Source organism: Corvus moneduloides, chromosome 2, assembly GCF_009650955.1.
Source record: "Corvus moneduloides isolate bCorMon1 chromosome 2, bCorMon1.pri, whole genome shotgun sequence".
NCBI lineage: Eukaryota > Metazoa > Chordata > Aves > Passeriformes > Corvidae > Corvus > Corvus moneduloides.
Window position 1 is genome coordinate 17141855 of NC_045477.1, and position 19028 is coordinate 17160882.

Here is a 19028-nt window from a genome sequence, read left to right on the forward strand (position 1 = left end):
ATACTGAGATCTTTTTCACTCATGTATGCTTTCAGTTGAAGCTTAACTGCAAAGCAAACAGGTGAAGTTCCTGCAGTTAGTTCTGGAGAAGTGCCACTGACCTCTTTACTTTCAGTCAGTCATCGGTCCCAGCCCCACCAGTCATCTCAGCCCCAGAGGACTCTGCTGCAGCACGTGGCTCAGTCGCAGACAGCAACGCAGACTTCTGTTGTGGTGAAATCTATTCCTGCATCCTCCACCGGTGCCATTACCCATATCATGCAGCAGGTTGGATCCTTTCTTTGCCCAGCAGTCTATAAACAGCAGTAGGTCTTATAAATTACATAGGACCGGGGCTTGTTCTGAATGTATGTATCATGGTGCTGCCACCAAAAATGTTCAGTGTTCAGGCAAATTAATGATTTTAATATCGCTTCAATAGCCATAAGCCAAAGGAGAGGAGGTTTAGATTAAATATTAGAAATAAATTCTTTACTGGAGGGGTAGTGAGGCACTGGCGTGGGTTGCCTAGGGAAGTTGTGGATGCTGCAACCCTGGAAGTGTTCAGGGCCAGGTTGGATGGGACTTGGAGCAACCTGGTCTAGTGGAAGGTGTCCCTGCCCATGACAGGGGTGTTGGACTAGATATTCCTTTAGATCTTATCCAACCCAAACCATTCTATGATTGTGTTTTGATGGAGAGGGTGGTTGTAGTACTGCAGCAGCCTGAGCCCTTTAGGTTATGTTGGTAGTGTAGGGGGAAGAGGGCTGAAATGGAATCTGGTCAGTACACAGAGCACACAGTGTCTTTTCCATTTGAGGGCTTTAGTTTGTGAATAGGAAAACTTCTCTGAATCAAAAACTCAGATCACATTTAGATCAGTACTGTGGGGATCCCAAACACTTCAAACAAACAGTGCAGCTTCTGGTCAAATCTTGCTGAAGCCACTTGAATGACTTTGATCAGGACGTGCTCAATTCTGCAGTGCTTCAACTTGAGGAGCTTCAGCTGCAGTCCAGAACAGCACTGTGTTAGAGTTATAAACGCACATCAGGCAGTATATTTTCACAGGTGTGGGACTAGGCTGCTTCATCTTGCTAACACTGTCACTACATTTATACATTTTGGTTTACAAAGCATAGATTGCTTGTTCCCTCAAAAAGTCAAATGTTTGTGTAATGCCCAAGAAAAATTGCAATACTATTTTTAGAAAGGAAGGAAAAGAGAGGATCTCTGCTGAAATAGGACAGCCTGTAGTTATGTGGGCCCCTGCAGAAGAAACCATAGAGAAGATGACTAGGCTTTCAAGAGGCAGAATAGAAATTCATTGTGCAGAGAGACTCTGGCTTTAATGAGGAGCTACTGGCTGAACCACCTGCTACTTCCTGCGTCTTCATATCCAACTGCCAGGCAACCTTAGGAAGCTTTGAGCCTCAGTCTGACACAAGCAAGATCTACATAATCCCACGGAGGGTTAGTTGTGGAGTTCATGTTCTCACATAGAGATGTACCACAGTTTAACATGATACTAATAGCTCTTAATTGCATATATATTGTGAAATATCCATGTAAGAGTATCTTTTTATACGTGAATTGGGAGTCTGTAATGTAAAAAAAGTTAAAGTAGTCCATTTGAAACACGAAAAATTATTTCTAGATTGTGTATTCTTATATTTCTCTTTACTAACTTGCTCTAAATTCTTCTTCTTAAGGCCTTAAGCAGTCATACTGCATTTACCAAACACAGTGAACAACTTGGAACTGAGGAAGGAGAAGTGGAAGAGATGGACACCTTAGATCCTCAGACTGGCCTGTTCTACAGATCTGCCCTGACACAATCGCAGGCACAAAAACAGCAAAAACTGAGTCAGCCGCAGCTGGAACAGACTCAACTGCAAGTGAAAACTCTGCAGTGTTTCCAGACTAAGCAGAAGCAGACAATCCACCTACAGGCTGATCAAATCCAGCACAAACTCCCACAAATGCCCCAGCTTTCCATAAGGCATCAAAAGCTAACCCCCCTGCAGCAAGAGCAAGCACAGACCAAACCAGATGCACAGCACCCCCACACCATATGATGGCCAAAGAAAGGCAACTCCCTACCTTAGTGGCACAGCCACAGCAAACTGTAGTACAGGTGCTTGCAGTAAAAACCACGCAGCAGCTGCCCAAACTGCAACAGGCACCAACGGCACAAAAAATCTACGTGCAACCCCAGCCCCCCCAGAGTCAAATGCAGCTACCTGCCTCTTCAGAGAAACAGCCAGCAAGCCAGGTAACGGAATATTGATAGCATGCAAAATACACGTCGCTGTTCAAGGAAAAAAATTAAACACTGACCCTGTCACTGTAGCAGTGTTTTGTCCTGGCAAGAGAGAATCCCTCATTCCGCTGGTAGTGATTACCCCATCAGAAGGTTGACACTAGGAGAGAGAAGCACATGTTATAGGGGAAAAATCCATAGAGCTCACAAACTTGTTTTGTTGGACAGTTTTTATTAATTTCAGCCACTACTGGTGCATGGAATTTGTCCCTAGTTATTTTCTTTTAATTTTTAGATATAACACATTGTTAATTTCCATTCCCATAGCACTTTTTATTTCTGTAGAAAAAAACATGAATACACTGCAGTCTCCTAAGGCTCTCCATTGTTCCTCTTCCTTTGTAGTTCATATCTTCCTGAAGTTATATGGCTTTCATGTACAGGAGTAATTTGATTTTTCTTGGGAGGGAAAAAGGTAGAGACTGAGGAACATGGAAAAAAAAATGTATTTTAAGTAACTCCAGAAAAGTAAAATTTTTTTGGCCCTTGTAGGAATAGATGTGAAAACCAGCAAACACCCCATGGGGCTGTAAATCCCAAAGGAAAATTAGGCTGCTGTGGTATTATACTGCTACAATCCTTATATAGCAGCCTAAAAAGCTGCTTTTCCCCAGGCTTCAATTAACTGTTGCCCTATCATTGCTAATTCCTTTGTTAAAACACTGAGTTTCAATTGTCTTCCTAATAGCAAGTATGTTGTTTGTGCCATTCTGTCCTTGGAAATATTGATTAGGATTTCAATTTAAAAAATATTAACTGTAATATGCACAACAAAAATTTGATTTTCAGGTGCAACACAGAGATAACTTTTGAGGGGCATGAGGCTCCTTCTGTTTCAAAGGCAGCAGGTGGCAGTTCTGTGCCCAAACTGGCATTGCTGGTTACCAGCCTATTTCCCATGCAGGCATCCACGGAGACAGCAGTAGCAGATATATTGAGAGTGTCTATGGTGGAAGCTCAGATTGATGCAAACATAGAACATACGATAGTGGATCCCCCAAACAAGGCCACGTCCACTAGTAAACCTGCTAGTGAAGCAGAGTCGTCACCTTGTACCCAGGGCCCGAGGGTGGCTGCAGTAGGGATGACGGCACCTTCCATCCCCCAGCAACAGACACATGCAGAATCCAGCTCAAGTCCTCCTGCTGTTGGTCCTACTTTAACAGAGAGGAAACTCGATGCACAAGGAATACCTGCAACAAACCAGTTTATACACATTCAGAATATATCACAAAAGAAAGCTGAAGAAAGCTCATCAGAAATTGTTGTCCAGGTAAGAGAAGACAGAGCAAATAAGGCAAAGATTGAGCAGAGCAAACACATCTGATGTGATGATAGTCACTGATGTTCGAGTACTTGTAGGTTTATTCCCCAGGTTTTGGTTCTGTTTCTGCTCTAATCTTGCAATTGATTGCTTCCTTGAAGTGTAATTCTTCTTAATTGGGCTCAGGTTTCTCTAGTACTGTATCATTCACTCTGCCCTCAGTGTCTTCCTTCTTCTGTTGAGAAAACAACCAGGCTCATCTCATTTTACAAAGTTATTTTCATTTGAAATGCTTAAAACTGCTTCAACACTTAGTATGGAATTATGTTCTAGAATCTTTTATATACTCTATTAAAGTTGCTTCTAAGTGTAAAATTAATGACATATTAGGGTTGTGCTTTCTGGAAAAGTTCAGCAAATAAGGTCTGAAATCAGAAAAAAAGCTTTTTAACTTCACATAGGATCAGACTTACCACTTCTGAGATAAAATTACTATTGATCTTTAGCCTAAATGCTTTGAATCATTGCCTAACTGCTATGCTTGATATTTTCATTGATTCTGCTGCCTTAAATATGAGGGTGTATGTTGTAATAAATTGTCAGAATGTCAATTGAGGAGATAGTTAAGTCTTCCAAGTGGTATTATGTGAGTCTTTGTATGACTTTATGTGAGTTGGCATGGCATATGTTCACACAAATGGTAGTGTGGATTGAAATTGTTTTAATATGTATCATACTTGTGTTACAGTGAAAATGCTTCTGATGCAGGAAACAATTTGTGTACAGAGGTTTCAAATTTTCGTGCTACTTTGTGAAGTCTTTACTGGGGCTATCTTTTCTTTTGGAGAAATTACCAGTTTTGTATTCATATTTAGTCCTCCTTAAATAGACAAAGGTAGATTTCTGTTTTGCTTCAAACTTGTATATTTTGAGAATTTGTAATATTTATCATTGTGGCATGCTATGAGTTGTTTCAAAAGTCAAATACTGCCCAGAATTTCAGTTGTATAGTCACAGATTTAGCTTCTAATCTATGAAAGTACAAGCAAAAATCCACAATAACAATAATCATCATCATCATCATCTTAGAAATAAATAGCTATTGTGTTTCCTCAGCCTCTGAGTTGCAGCTCTGAGCAGGGCCAGGCCTTGTACTCTGTTGTATACAAAAAACATAGTCCTTCCGGAGTGCTTGGACAATGCCCTCAGACACCTGGTGGGATTCTTGGGGTTGTCCTGTGCAGGGCCAGGAGTTGGACTTGATGGTCCTTGTGAGTCATTCTAGCTCGGGTTATTCTTTTATCGGCATGTCTTGTCTGAAAAAGATAAGGCTGAAGAAAATATTATCTCTGCTTTGGGTTTGCAGAATGGTGGATGGGCATCTGTTATGCTGTCACAGACCTTTAGGGAAGATCAAAAGCCAACATCACTGCCTGGAGAGCAAGATTATTCAAATTTTACCTTTCACAACCCAATCCAGTGAAAGGGTGCTTTGAAGCTTTAGTTAGGGAAAATAATCCCTTTTCCATTAATGCCTGTGCTTGCACAGATGCCTTTACCTTCAAAATTGTTCATTAAACTTAATATTTTCTTTCTTTCAGACTATCCCTCACTATTCCATCCCTTGTCACTCCAGCTCCAATGTGGTGGTGGAACCCAGTGGGCTCCTGGAGCTCAACAACTTCACCAGTCAGCGCCTCGATGATGAGGAGACGGCAATGGAGCAAGATGTGGACAGTAGCACTGAGGACGGCACTGAGCCCAGCCCCTCTCAAAGTTCTGCTGAGCAATCTTAAGGATTAGGGACACTGGAGTGCACTTTAAAGTATCTTGGGATTTTGAGTATCCAAGATGCCCTTCTGTTGTGATGTCTTAGAGCACTTTGCCTATTAGAATTGTTCATTGGACTCTTGAAGCATCAGTGTGTTTTAACAAGACAGTATTGCAAAAGCTGCATCTTAAAAATTGTTTTGGGGAAAAAAAAGAAGATGTAGTTACCGAGATTGAGTAAACCTGTGAGAGTGGAATGTACTCCTGTTCAAAAAACGAATCTGCAATGAATTCTACAGCTTGTGCTATTGAAGCCCATGCCCAGATACTGAAACAGCTTTCCCTGAAAAGAGATCATTATTTTGTTGTGTCTTTTTAGCTGTTGAGCGAAACACCATTTAAAAAAAAAAATAGAAAACATTTAATAACTATTTTTATTTTCAAATAGCATGTGAGAGAAAAAATGTCTCTGACAGTGCTGGAAAAGCCCCAGGAATTTTGGAATTGGTTAGCTTTCTTGCACTCATGCTCACTTAAAAATTTTTTTCAGAAGCCTAAAAATATATATTTTTAAAATTCTTTCAAGTTGGTGAATGGTTGGAAATAAGCAAAATAAATCACTAACTCATAGCAAAGTAGATTTGCTAGTGGAGTTTTGTTTTCATGCTTTACAAGAAGTCAGGTAATGGTAGATGAGGCATTTCTTTGTGCCATAAGCACACAAAATGCTCACCTACTCTAGTTAACCTTTGTTTAATTATTTAAATATAAAATTTCAAGTGAGACAAGTTGTTGGAAAAGCTCCTGTGAAACAGGCAGTTTTAGTAATTCTAGTACAAACCAGGAAGAAGGAGGTGTCTTTTGCTATTAATGAGTTTTTCAAAATTGGGGATAAATAGTTCAACATCTTTCCAAGTTGAACTTGAGAATTTACAAGTGAGCTAAGACTTTTAAAGATCTCTATTTTACTCTTACATGCTGTTTTTAAAGTTGACCATTTGGGGAGTTTAAAAGCTTAAATGGATATACAGTGGTAGGTTTCCAAAATTAGCCTTATGCCTTGGCTTGTTGAAGCAATACATTGGGGTTTTGTGATAGTTAAAAGTCACAGAGAGCGGTTTGGGTTCAGATGGGACAAGAGAACCAGTTTTAATGCATTCTGGTGATCAAGACAATACTTTTTTTTCCAAAATGTATATAAAACCATGTTTTTAACTGTTTTGTATAGATTTCATTATAAATAACTAAGCATTTTATGACTTTGACATATCATTTATTGTATATACATGTATAAGCTTAACTGCCCACGTTTTGGTGCTGAAGTACTACTCTAAGTAATTTCATCATCCAAAGTCTAATACAGCTTTTTGCATCAGTCTTTTTTTTTAAGCTGTCATTTTACTGTTGATATTGTAGTTAAGGTTAAAATCCAGTTGGAGTAACTCAAGCTAAAAAATACAAGCCCTAAAAACCATTTATAATACCTGTCCCGAGTATCCACCTATGTTAGAACTTGCAGTAACCCCTAGAGGGGGCTCTTGGTTTTCTCTAACCTCAATTACCTTATAAAAGTCACTAGGACCTTCATATACTTCTCTTTTCCTTCTGTTTTCTTTTCCATCAGCATTAATTCCAAAATAATGTAGTTTATAATTGTGGAGAAGTGTTCTGATAAATTTGACATGCAAATACTGGAATACTGGGTTATGAAACAAATTATTTTTGTTACCTTTATATTGAAATAAGTATTGGTTTGGGTTCTGCTGTCCATAGTGCTCGGGATTGAAGAGAATAATGTTATAAATGAAACATTTCACATTTCTTTCTTTAGTTAAATTATAACCCTGCCAGTATGTCATTGTAGGTAGTTCAGGTTTTGATAACTGTTCAGGAGTTTTTACTCTTATTTTAATGAAATCACAGGCATCAACAAAAGCGAACAAGTTATTGCCTAAGTTGTGAAAGTTCCACATTACTACAAAATGACAAAAGTGACTTAATACTGATGTTATTGGCAGTGAACAGTCTGTTGTGCTTTGCATAAGTCAGCATAAGGAATGGTCTGCATTTTCATACCCAGCTGTGAAAGGCCCAAAGCAGGTGACACACACAGTTCTTCTGGCTTGTATCAAATTTTCATTGTCACCTGGGCTCTTGCAGTGCTTTGAGTGTCCCTGGCATGTCTAGGATGGGAAGGCCAAGAGAATATAAGAGAGAGCAAGATTTTTCTTAAGCAGTTATGACCAAGAACATTGCCCTAAGTTACAGTTTTAGGTGAAGGTATATGCTTTCCCCAGCCAAAAACAGATACCAGGAAATGGCCTAAGGTGAATTCAACACCTGATGCATTTACTGTATTGAGTTCTGGTCCAATTTATTCTGTTTTATGTAAGACTTGTTTGCCTCTCTAGTGATGACTGGAGCAAAGGTATGGACAACTACAGTGGACTATTTGACAGTTCTTTGAAGACAGCAAATTGTTAAACACCTGAAAGTTTTACATGTTTCTTAGAGAAGTGATTGATTTCAGGTTGGCAAGTTGAAGCACATGGTGGGGATGTCTAGGGGTGATGTAAGAAACTTAGAAGAAGGAACTTTGGTAATTAATGTGTTAATTCTTGACACTCTTCTCTTGCTGCTTTCCCAAATTTCAACTTGTTTTTCTTCAGATTCTTCTGTTGAATTTGTCTGTTTCAGCACTTCACCATATGAATACCTTTATGTGTATATTCTAAATAAGAAATAGACAAGATGACCTAAAATGTAGGGCAGATATGTTAATTTTTTTTTTTTACATCATTTTTGATAATGATAGTAAGACGAGGTGCTTGGAGCATTTGGCCTTCTCTCCTTTGCATGAACTCCAGGCATCTTTTGTCCTGCCTGGCAGATGTGCAGCTTTTCCTACGTGCCCTTGAGATACTTCATCCATCTGCAGCCATGTATCCACTTCTCACAGCCCCATAAATATCAGCAAACTGCTAAAAATAAAACATCCGTATGTAAGATAATATTTGCATATCCTATCTCCCTCATAAGCTGCATTTTCATTCCTGAAATTAATTTGATGTCCCTCCTTGGAATAGAAGAAAGCGTAGGTATGGTGGTGTTAATTTTTGGTACAGGGAATTAGCAGGCACTAGGCTTGTATCTTATCAGGAGGCTGTGGATAAATTGTAGAGCAAGTGAAATGGCATTAATGAGTCACTTTGAATTCAGCAGTTTAATGAACGTGCTCTGGCACTGCAGTAACACATGAATTTTCAAAAAAGGATGCTAAGAAAGTGAACTGAAGTTAGAGGAATTACTGAATCTAGGGGGAATTTATGTGTGTTTTAAAGATACAGAGAATCACAGAGGACTGCATGTTGTCTGGAAAGGTTAAACCATTGGGGTGAAAGTATTTTCAGTCTCAGTCCTTCTCCCACTGACAAAGCAAGCTTTTGAAATTTCAGGGCAAAATATAAAAAGGGCCCTTAGGGCCCTTTGAACAGAACACATGACTAAATCAATGGGATTTAAAAAACCCAACAACAAAAAAAACCTACCTGAAGCCTTTTAAAAAATCAAAAATCTTGAATTAAGACTAAATGCTTTTGTTTCTAAAGTAAAAATAGTTCCCGAAGTCTAAGGATTTCACAGGTGAAGGTGGTTGTGCATCTCCACAGGGGCACACAAAGGCAGATGGTTTCAGCTTGGTAACATTCAATCCAGAGAGGACTGATCATAATTTAGGATAATGAACTAGAAAAATACTGCTTTGGGGTTTGCCTGTGTTGGGAAAAAAGTATGTTTAGCACTTGTGTGTCTATGCTGGACTCCTTTCCCTAAGTTTTGAAGTAAACCATGAAGAATGTTTGCTAACAGCCTGTGCACGGTTTTCTTCCACACTGTGGGACTGAGTTTTTCCCCTACTCAAAGTCTGTCCTGAGAATCTTTGAATCTGTTTTCTTCCAGTAGAAAAGAAACACCTTATGATAAATTTAGAGCTTAACATAGCTTATCAAAGAGAAGGTTAGGGAAGAAGTACTTTTAGTACTTTTAGTGTTTGTGGGTTCCTTTGCAAGAAGAAATTGTCATTGGGGCATTTCAGTCTGGTATAGAGGCAGAGTATCATCATCAAATGATTTGGGTTGGAACGAACCTTAAAACTCATCCAGTTCAACCCTCCAGCCATGGGCAGGGACACCTTCCACTAGACCAGGTTACTCCAAGCCCCATCCAGCCTGGCCTTGAACACTTCCAGGGATGGGACAGCCACAGCTTCTCTGAGCAACCTGTGCCAGTGCCTCAACACTCTGAAGGTAAAAAAAAAAAGAAAAGTAAACTTTAAAAAATCAATAGTAAGATGGAGGATAATTAACTGGGATTGACAATGGTATAGTCTTTTCTGTCATACGCAGTCTTTCTCTCTAACCAGCACAGATGCTGCAGGTTGAAATCTAGTGGCCTCGTATGTCTGATACTGGCAATGAATTGAGAGTTGCATTGGTATGCTAAGGATTTAAACTGTGAAAATAAAAAGAGAATTTTGTGGTACCTTGAGGCATATAGAGCTATGACTGGCATGTGGGGATGCTTGGTCATCTTGGATGGGTTGGGAGAGTATTTTCAGTGTGCTTTGGTGAAAAGTTGCGGAAGTGTTAAAATAGGAAAATCCGTACCTGGGAACTTGCTCATTAATTCTAGAGAAAAGAGTCTTTGAATTATTTGGTGCAGAAATGGTATTAAGTTTTTAAGCACTGTGTACTGAAGAGTAACCAAATGGTCTTGAATCATTTTTGAAGCCCAGGACTGCCCACAGGAGAGGGTTGAAACAGGATGATTTATAAGGTCCTTTCCATCTCAAACCATTCTACGATTCTCTGATGACTGTTAGAAATGTCCAACAAATACTCCAGATCTGGTCCTACTCAAAACTTCCTATGATTTTAGTTTTGCTCAATCCTTGGCCTCTTTTGAAAGCTAAATTTTTTTTAGTGGTTTTTTTTGTATGTTTTTTTTTTGGGGGGGGGGGGGTTAAGGATTTTTGGTGTTTTCATCAGCTTTCCAGCTCCTAAGTTTTTTAGCAGTTTTGAAATTTTCTGTGATCCTGGTTTCTGTAACAGCCTTTATTAAATGGATTTAGAAAAGCTACTCTCATCACCCAACTGTGAGTGGATGATTAGGACCATGGGCTTTTTGGGCTATCATTGAACCCTTCAGAGAGTGGTAGGCACAATAGCCAGTCTCTCATGGACTACCTATGGGATTTAGACTCCATAGAATGGTTTGGCTTGGAAGAAAGGGACCAAGATAATCTAATTCTGTCACTTGAATGCCCAAACTACCTAGCATGAATCCTTTTCGATGGCACTTCTACTAAAACTTTGATAATCCTTACTTGTAAGAGCCTAATTTATTACTTATTAGAGCAAACACTGTTCAGAAATTGTCTTATGTGGTAAAAAAAAACAGCTTGTCACAGCTCATAGTCAGAACTGTCCCAGAGGCTCATAGATCTCCAGTACTTCAGGACTTCCTTCATGTCAGGCTCTACTGATACCTTTTCCTGGTCTTAAAATCAAGAGTCAAACACTCTTAGAAGGGAAAAAGGGATTTTATCTTGGTATTTATTTTAAGGATCCTTAGGTGCACCACGTCCAGGTCGAATGCACTGAAATGCACACCTCGATGCACACCCCCAAAAGATCAGGTATAACATTATAGGTCTTACTAATTAGCAGATCTATCAATTCTCCAATGAGAGGCTTGAATGAGCCCCATACCCCAAGGAACCTTCCCCTGGATGGTTCTATCTTAGTTTACAGAATGTGTTCTGCAGAGGACCTTGGTGTCTGGGGCACCAACCCCTGGACACTAACCCCTACCTATGAAGCTTCTAAAATGTTTAGTCTCCTAGCTGAACATACAAGTCCAAGAATGTAGACAAAAAGCACTAAGAATACAGAAGCTGTAAAAAGGTACAACGGGTATAAAAGAAAAGGCAAAAAAATCTTCATGGCATCACTACCAGAGGCCAACTAATGGCTCTGGAAGTCTCTTTGCACAGGCTTTTTTTGCTTTTAAGGATGCTGCCCAAGACCTGCATACGGCAAGGAGCTGGGAATAGTTCTTTGTGCCCACACATCACTGAGGTTGGCAGGAGCCTCTGGAGATTATCTGGTCCAACCCTCTTGCTCAAAGCAGGGTCAGACTGCTCAGGACCATGTCCTGCTGGGTTTTTGGAAACCTACCATAATGGAAACTCAACAACTTTTTCCAGTGGCCACCCACGCATTCTTTTTTCTTCTTTCCTAGTATGTGCTGTGTTTTCTGGTTTTTCTCTTGGTTTGTTTTGGATGTGAAATAGAAATACTATATTGGTCTGAGAAGAGGCTAACAACAGCATGAGAACAAACCACAAGGAAGAAGCACAAATTTAGCATGAACAAAATGTTGTAGCTGCAGTGTTCCCAGAAATAGAGATACTTGTTTTCCTCTCCAGACTTCAACTTGTTCAATTCTCCCTGCCACTTCTGGACTGCAGAGACACAGGATACTAACAAAACACTGTAATCAGATGTCACTTTCTAGTATTTCTTAATATTAAAAAGGTGTCCAGAGAAGGATTTGAATGCTTGGAAGTGTTTTTTCCAACTGCATCAGTCTACAGTTGGATGTAATAGCTGTTACTGAGCATTGTGCAGCCTTCTTTTTTTGCATGAAAATATATAATATAGATCCACAGGTGACCACGGCCAGTTTCAGCTCTTGATTTACAGCTTTTGTTCAAATCTACCATGTAAATGTGACACTTGCAAGCCCAGAATGACTGAGAACCGGAGGGTTGTCTTCCCTGTGAAGTAGGGATTTTGGTCAGGGCAGAGCCTTGCTATAGCCATTCCTTGAGAAAGCACAAGCTCATTTGGTGGAGACTGTGCTCGCCTCTGAGTTTGTCCTGAGGGATGCATGAGTTCTCCTGCAATAAATAGAAATGAGACCAAACTAATAATAAAAATCTGCCAAAGCATCTTAAGACAACCCAGGAACATGCTGCAAAGCAGAGCTTGCTAAATACAGAGAACACAGGATAAGGCTTTACTACAAATAATTCTTACTAAAGGGCGGCATTACAAATAATTGCTATGAAATTCAACTGATAGTAGGGCACGGACTCAGTGAGCAGTTGCCTCATCTGATCAGCCACTGTGAAAGTACCACAGGGCTTGGGGTTAGTTTTGGTTAGGGTTAGGACAGGTGCTTTATGGAAAGTTATTGTTTGGAAATAAAATAGGAACTTCAAGATGAAATAAACTGGGATTGAGGAACAGGGGTTGCAAACTTTAAACTTGAGGGTAAATGTAACCTGGATCCTTTAAATTCTTTCAGTCAAGGTGCAGATGGCACAAGCACAACTCTGGCCCCAGAGCTATTTAGTCCCATGGCAAAAGTTGGGTAGAAGAACTGATCTGGGGAATTGCTTGATTTGGATGTATGTGGTATGTACAGATGAAATGTGGAAAACGATGGTGTACAGATGCCAGCAGGACAACTGGAGGAGAGCTACCAAAATCACCTACAGAGAGCTGCAGCTCCTGTTATGGTGAGACACAACCATGGTTTGCACCTAGATGGTTGACTTGGTACTGGTACCATTGTTTGCAAAACTTAAAAGAACTCAAAAAGTTACCAAGTTACTGACTGAGGTGGACTATGGCCCCCCCCCCCCAAACCTCTTTTCTCCTTACCTTCCACTCCTAGAAAATAAAGCTTAAATTATCCAACTTCATTCTTAAAGCTACTGGAAATCACTTTTCCTGTTCAACAACTTTTTTATGAGAGTGAGGTTTGTTTTCATTACAAATCACATTCTTGATCTTGGTTCAGGCAGAAAGGGTGTCCTTTGTGTGATTTCCAAAGGACTTCATGATTTCCCTTTCCCTTCTTCTCTGTCCTTTTCATCCCTGACTTTGTGGTCATATTGCAGCAACCTACAGCCTAGAGATTAGCAGGACAGCAGTAATGTACGGAATGGAGGTTTTTAGGTCTAATCTAAATGAAGTTCCCCTTGGAAATTGCCAAGAAATTCCTTAGTTGGTTAGGGTGACTGTAGAAAAAAGCATGAGACAGCTTCCTCACCACAGGCCTAGAAGATGTGGATTTCCATGCCTTGGAGACTGCCTCACAGAACTGACATTTGCTGTGGGATGGGACACTGGAACAGGCTGCCCAAGGAAGTGGTGGAATCACCATCCCTGAAAGTGTCCGAAAGCTGTGAACGTGGCTTGGTGGTGAATACGGGTGAATGGGGTAACAGTGGGACTCAATCTTTTCCAACCTAAACAATTGGGTCGTTTATGATTTGGAGGAGGGTGTGTGGCGCTCTGACTGCATGGCACAGACCAAGGTGTTGATGTGTTACACATGCATGTTCTCTTTGGAGAGACATATACTGCACAGGTCAGTGGAGCTCATGGGACCATTGAGAAGCAGGAAGGAAGAGAATGCCTTCTGCAGCCTGGTGAGCTTAGCAGGTGAAGTGACACATCAGCTTGCAAATTTCAGGTTGTCAATCACACCACTGAGATATGTGGTGACATCGACCACACAATTATTACGACTCTCCTGTGGGATGTGTAAAGAGTCCTGGATGTGATGAAATTAAGCAGTACAAAAGCAAAGACAGACATTATAATGACCCCCAAGGACCTGTGGAGTCTCCTGTGAGGAAGCTAGCGTGTCTTCATCCTTCACCTTGTTTTTTGGCAGGGTGCTATGCAGTCCTCCACAAATAAATGAGTCCACACTGCAAAAACATTTCCCATTGCTGGCCATCCCATTTGCTGCCGCATCCTGTGACAATGTCCCTTAACGCAATGACAGCTTCTGCATTATTTTTTGAGCCTGGAATTTAACAGGCAATGGAAACACTAGGATGCACTTGGACAGACTGGATTATATTCCTATGGAAAATGGTGATTGTTTCTCTTACAGACTTAAGAATCTGTTTCTAACTAATGTTTTAACTTTCTGGTTTGATGTTTTATGAAAATTCAAAGTCTTGTGATTTGAGCCCTCTTTTTGTTATATTCCACTCATCCTGCTGATCATAATATTTCTCATAGAGTCCCAAGTCTCCACCAAACCAGTACAAGAAGCCCAATGAAACAGAATAGTCTCACTCCTGAAATTCTGGTATGTGTCTTTCTGGTATGAATTGTCCATCAGACTTGTCTTCTGCTTCCCTGGCCAGATGTGTATTGTAATAGCAACTTAAAATAACTAACACTTGCTATTGCTGCTGTTGGAGTATCACCAAAATGTTGTTTGGCATTTAATTTCTGCATTTAATTTCTCAATACCAAAACAAATTTTCCTACTTGGGAGAGCTTAGTGTAGATACCTTCTGGTTGGCTTGGCAGGGACCCAGCCTACAGAGGTCCACAACATGTTCCATGCTGTGCACGGTGTCCTGGCTACAGTCTTGTTTGTCTTAGTTTGTGGCTGCAATGTCCCCACTTTGCTATTGTGGGGTGTTCATATTTTTCCTGTTCTTTCACAAACATTTGAAAAATTTCTTCTTAATGTTACTGCCTTGTGCTGGTCCATCTTCTCCTCACCAGAGAGGAGTTAGCAGGGGAACTGCTTGTGAAAGAAATTCTCAGCCTTGCTCCTGCTGCTTCCTTTTCCTTACAGTCTTATATTAGCACACAGATTTAGTTTTCCGTTACTATTAATTACTATTTTATTACTGTTCAGGTAACACCAATCCCTTCTGAACTATGTAGGATAGTGCTTGCTTGTGTAATAAAAGCAAGAAGTCTCTGCAATTTCTAATACACTAAGGACAAAGAGTAGCTCAGGGCCGTGAGTAGTGTGGATGGGTTAAACCACAAAACTAAAGGCCAATTATACTTCGGATTTCATAGAACCATAGAAAGGCTTGGGTTGGAAGGGACCTTTGAAATAATCTCATTCCAATCCCCCTGCCATGAGAAGGAACACATTCCACTACATCACGTTGCTCCAAGCCCCGACCAGCCCGGCCTTGAACATTTCCAGGGATGGGACAGCCACAGCTCTCTGGAAGAGTGCCGTTGTCCTCCCCCACTCTCTGGGAAATGAGTTTCTAATCTAAAATCCTCCTCTTTAGTTTAAAACCATTGTACCTGATCCCCCCTGGATTTCCATGGGTTTCTCTGCCACAGCTTCAACTTCTGTTTGCTTTCAGGTACAGCTACTCAGAATTAATTGTTTCATATGAAAAAAGTAAATAGTTTTGCCAAAATAATAGGACTTGATTATTATGGAAGTGCAAAAAGAATGCTGTTTGGGAAAGAATGACTCGTTTAATTGGATGCTTCATTTTTGAAACATGAGCCCATGATGTTGTATGTACCTGGTTTTCTTTTATGAATGCTGAAGGACTTTGCTGGCAGAATATGTATGTGAGTTCTGAATTCAACATATGATTTCACTCTGTCCCCCTCAAAAACATATAATTATTGATGTAAAAGACAAAGCAAAGGGTCAAGTGTCTTTTTTGGATGCCACCTGCATGAAGCTCTCTAGGAATGTAGCCAGGCTTCTCCAGCCATGCTGCAAGCTGTCTCTTGATTTCCAGGAGTGTAAACAATCCCATTCATGTGTGTCACAGCAAACCTAAGCCAGAACAGCCCAAACTGCATCATGCTGTAAATGGTTTCCTGTGAAAAACAATACCTAATCAGTTTTTATGTTGCAGTTTGAGTGTGGTGGCAGGCTGGTCTTCTTCATGATCTCATGACAAAAGAAGTATCTCCAAAAAATCAAGTTAATACCAGAAAATCCCCAAATTATTTAATCTGGCCGTGCCATGTACCATGACATTATAAATATGCATGTTTCACTATGAAAATGAATTCTTCACTATCGGGTTAGAACTAGATGATCTTTAAGGTCCCTTCCAAACCAAATCATTCTGTGATTCTATGTGTCAACTGGAATAGAAAAATTATGCTTTTTGCCAATCTGCATTTAATTTTTTATTCTGCTGTTCACACATCTCCCATACTCTGCTTTTACAGGTGAACATTTGTAATAGAACTTCTAAGCACAAAAGGCTTGTGCTGAAGCAAGGAAGACTGTGCTGGATCTGAGTGGCAGGAACATCACCTAGCAATGATCGGTTTTGTATCAGTACTGAACTGCCAGGCTAAAAGCCACAAGGGAGTGTTGTTGTTTTGGGGAAAATGTGTTAAGCTCGCCAAACTGTTCAGATGCTGGGAAATACAGCTGGACCAGCTGTGGCTTCCAAGTCAAGAAGTATGCAGGAGTCCTTTTCATGTAGCCTGTGGAAAAAAACCCACATGAATGGCTGTAGTGGACCAATATCTTGCCTCTCATCAGGACCTATCTCACTACTGTCTCTCATGCACTGACCCAGTAGTATGATGCAGTGTGAGCTCTGCCTCAGCTTGGCACATTTATAATAATGTGTTTCTTTTTCCAGTGGAAAACTGTTATAATAACAAGGTGGTTGTGATTTTGTGTGTGTGTGACACTTCTCTATGATATGGCAGTCGGGAACATGGTTTAGTGGTGAGCACAGTGGTGCTGGTTTAAGGAGTACTCAATGATCTTAGAGGACTTTTTCCAACCTTAATGACTCTATGATTAGTGTTTTCCTTATCCTCAGGCCCTTCTTCAAATAAGCACCAGTAGGTTGCTGATCAGTTCCCTCCTTTGGGGAAAGCATGCTTTTGTGGTGAAGAGGCTTAACAAGGGCCCACATCACCAGAATCTCTGTGACCCCAGGCTAATAAATCACTTGCTCTGCTCTTCGCCTTGGCTCCCAAAGCCTTTGGCCATCTACCTTCTCCACAGGGTAGTGTAAAGATAAAATCCATTTGTGATTCTGAGTTGCCTGGATACTGTTGGCACTTATGGCAAAATTAGAAGTACATAAATAGAAAAATGCATCTTCTAGAGTCTTTTGTCTCCAACCCTCCTCATGTAATTAACCAACTGCTGTGTCTTTCCTTGGGCCAGTTTGACATCCCAAGCTGCTGCTCATCTGGTGTCCTCACTCAGCAGCTCTCCACAGGGCTCTGTAACTTCTCTCCCTAATTAGCGGCTTTTAATTGGCAAATCATCACTCTCTTCCAGCACAATTCCTCCCTTCCCTGATGTTCCTGGTGATGTCTGAAGAATAAGACCCAACTGACATCCTCTTCCAGGGCTTTCCCGACACTATTTGCTCCTCAGAGGAAGTTGTGCTCAATTTTAGCCTTATTTTGCTATTAGATTATACATTATTTATATAGAGATTCGCTGTCTATAACCCTTATTACTTAATTCAAGTCCAAGTTTATGAGTTAGACAAAAAAATTCTTAGAAGTCATAGCTATGACTGTACGAATGCAACCATGCAGTGATGTCCAAGGCGTTAGTAGTTCTGATATGAGATAAAGTGTTTTACAGGGTTAGGTTAAGATGATTTAGCTGGGTTCAAAGGGAGTGTACATCAACCAGTCCATGCTAATGGTAGTAGAGCTACTAACTGGTTGAAACCTGCTTATGAACTTCAATTCCATTAATTTTTTAATATTTTAAACTGCCTTTCGCTCTATTCCCAAATGATCTTCCCACTACATAGAAGGTCAGGAGGTACCACTTTGGTGACTATAAAAGAACTGGAGGTCATCCTGGTTTCTTCTGAATTTTGAAAAGCCACTTTTATATTTTGTTATTCCCTTTCTCCTGGCTTACGGCAATACACATGGTCCCAGTAGCCTAGCTTCATGGGCTACAACTCTCCCAGTAAGCCAGACAAGGTCAGAACATGGCAATGTAGTTGTTAAGACCTTAACTGTTAACACAACAACTGCTATTCATGCAAAGCAACCTGGAATGGTTATTCACAGATCTCGGCACATGGCCCAGAGCAAATTCCTCCTGAGTGGAAGCCCTGAAGCAAAACGCAGAATTTTGCTCAAATGCAAAAAATAATCTCTTTACACAGCAAAGTGAAATCTCACTCGAAAATTATAGAATCACAGAATGGTTTGGGTTTGAAGTGACTGTAGAGCTCATCTGGGTTTGAAGTGACCTTAGAGCTCATCCAATTCCACCCCCTATCTTCCAGTATATCAGGTTGTTCCAAGCCCTGTCCAACCCAGCCTTGGACACATCCAGGGATGGGGCAGCCACAGCTTCTCTGGACAACCTGTGCCAGGGCCTCACCACCCTCACAGGGAAGAATTTCTTCCTAATATCCAATCTAAATCTACCTGTCTTCATCTTAAAGCCTAATCCATGTTTTCATGTCACTGGGTTCTTTGTTTTAGGTTTTAAATGGTTAACTTCACATCTTAGCTGGTCTTCCTCATCCTTTTGTAGCTGATCATAAGTGCAGTGCAATGAATTCCATTTATTAGATAACATTTGTAGGGTACTTTCGATGTGAACAGTATTTTATAGATTACAGGTAAGACATACTCCCTGTCTAGGACACTTTGAAATCTAAAGTCAAGTTAAACACATGGCAGATCATGAGAAAATATTTCATCACAAGGATTATGTGAGATTGCCAGGGATTAGAAAAGAGGAGTGCTGCTTGGAGAGCTGAATTTTAAGCAGTGCTTTGAAGAAAAGAGGGTGTTTGACAGATAAATGCAGAGAAACAGCAAAGGCACAAGGCAAAGAATGTGAAGAGATAAAAAAGAAATT

The 19028-nt window shown here is 40.4% G+C and overlaps 1 protein-coding gene across 1 annotated transcript in view; it reads left to right on the plus strand.

Annotated features, from left to right (window-relative positions):
* The window catches only part of EMSY (EMSY transcriptional repressor, BRCA2 interacting), a 45628-nt gene extending 36428 nt beyond the window's left edge, over positions 1 to 9200 (plus strand). Inside the window, 5 exon segments of the mRNA XM_032097830.1 lie at positions 116 to 267; positions 1692 to 2040; positions 2043 to 2286; positions 3092 to 3575; positions 5168 to 9200. Coding sequence (XP_031953721.1) covers positions 116 to 267; positions 1692 to 2040; positions 2043 to 2286; positions 3092 to 3575; positions 5168 to 5362 — 1424 coding nt within the window. The 3' untranslated portion in view covers positions 5363 to 9200.
* The last annotated feature ends 9828 nt before the right edge of the window (positions 9201 to 19028 follow it).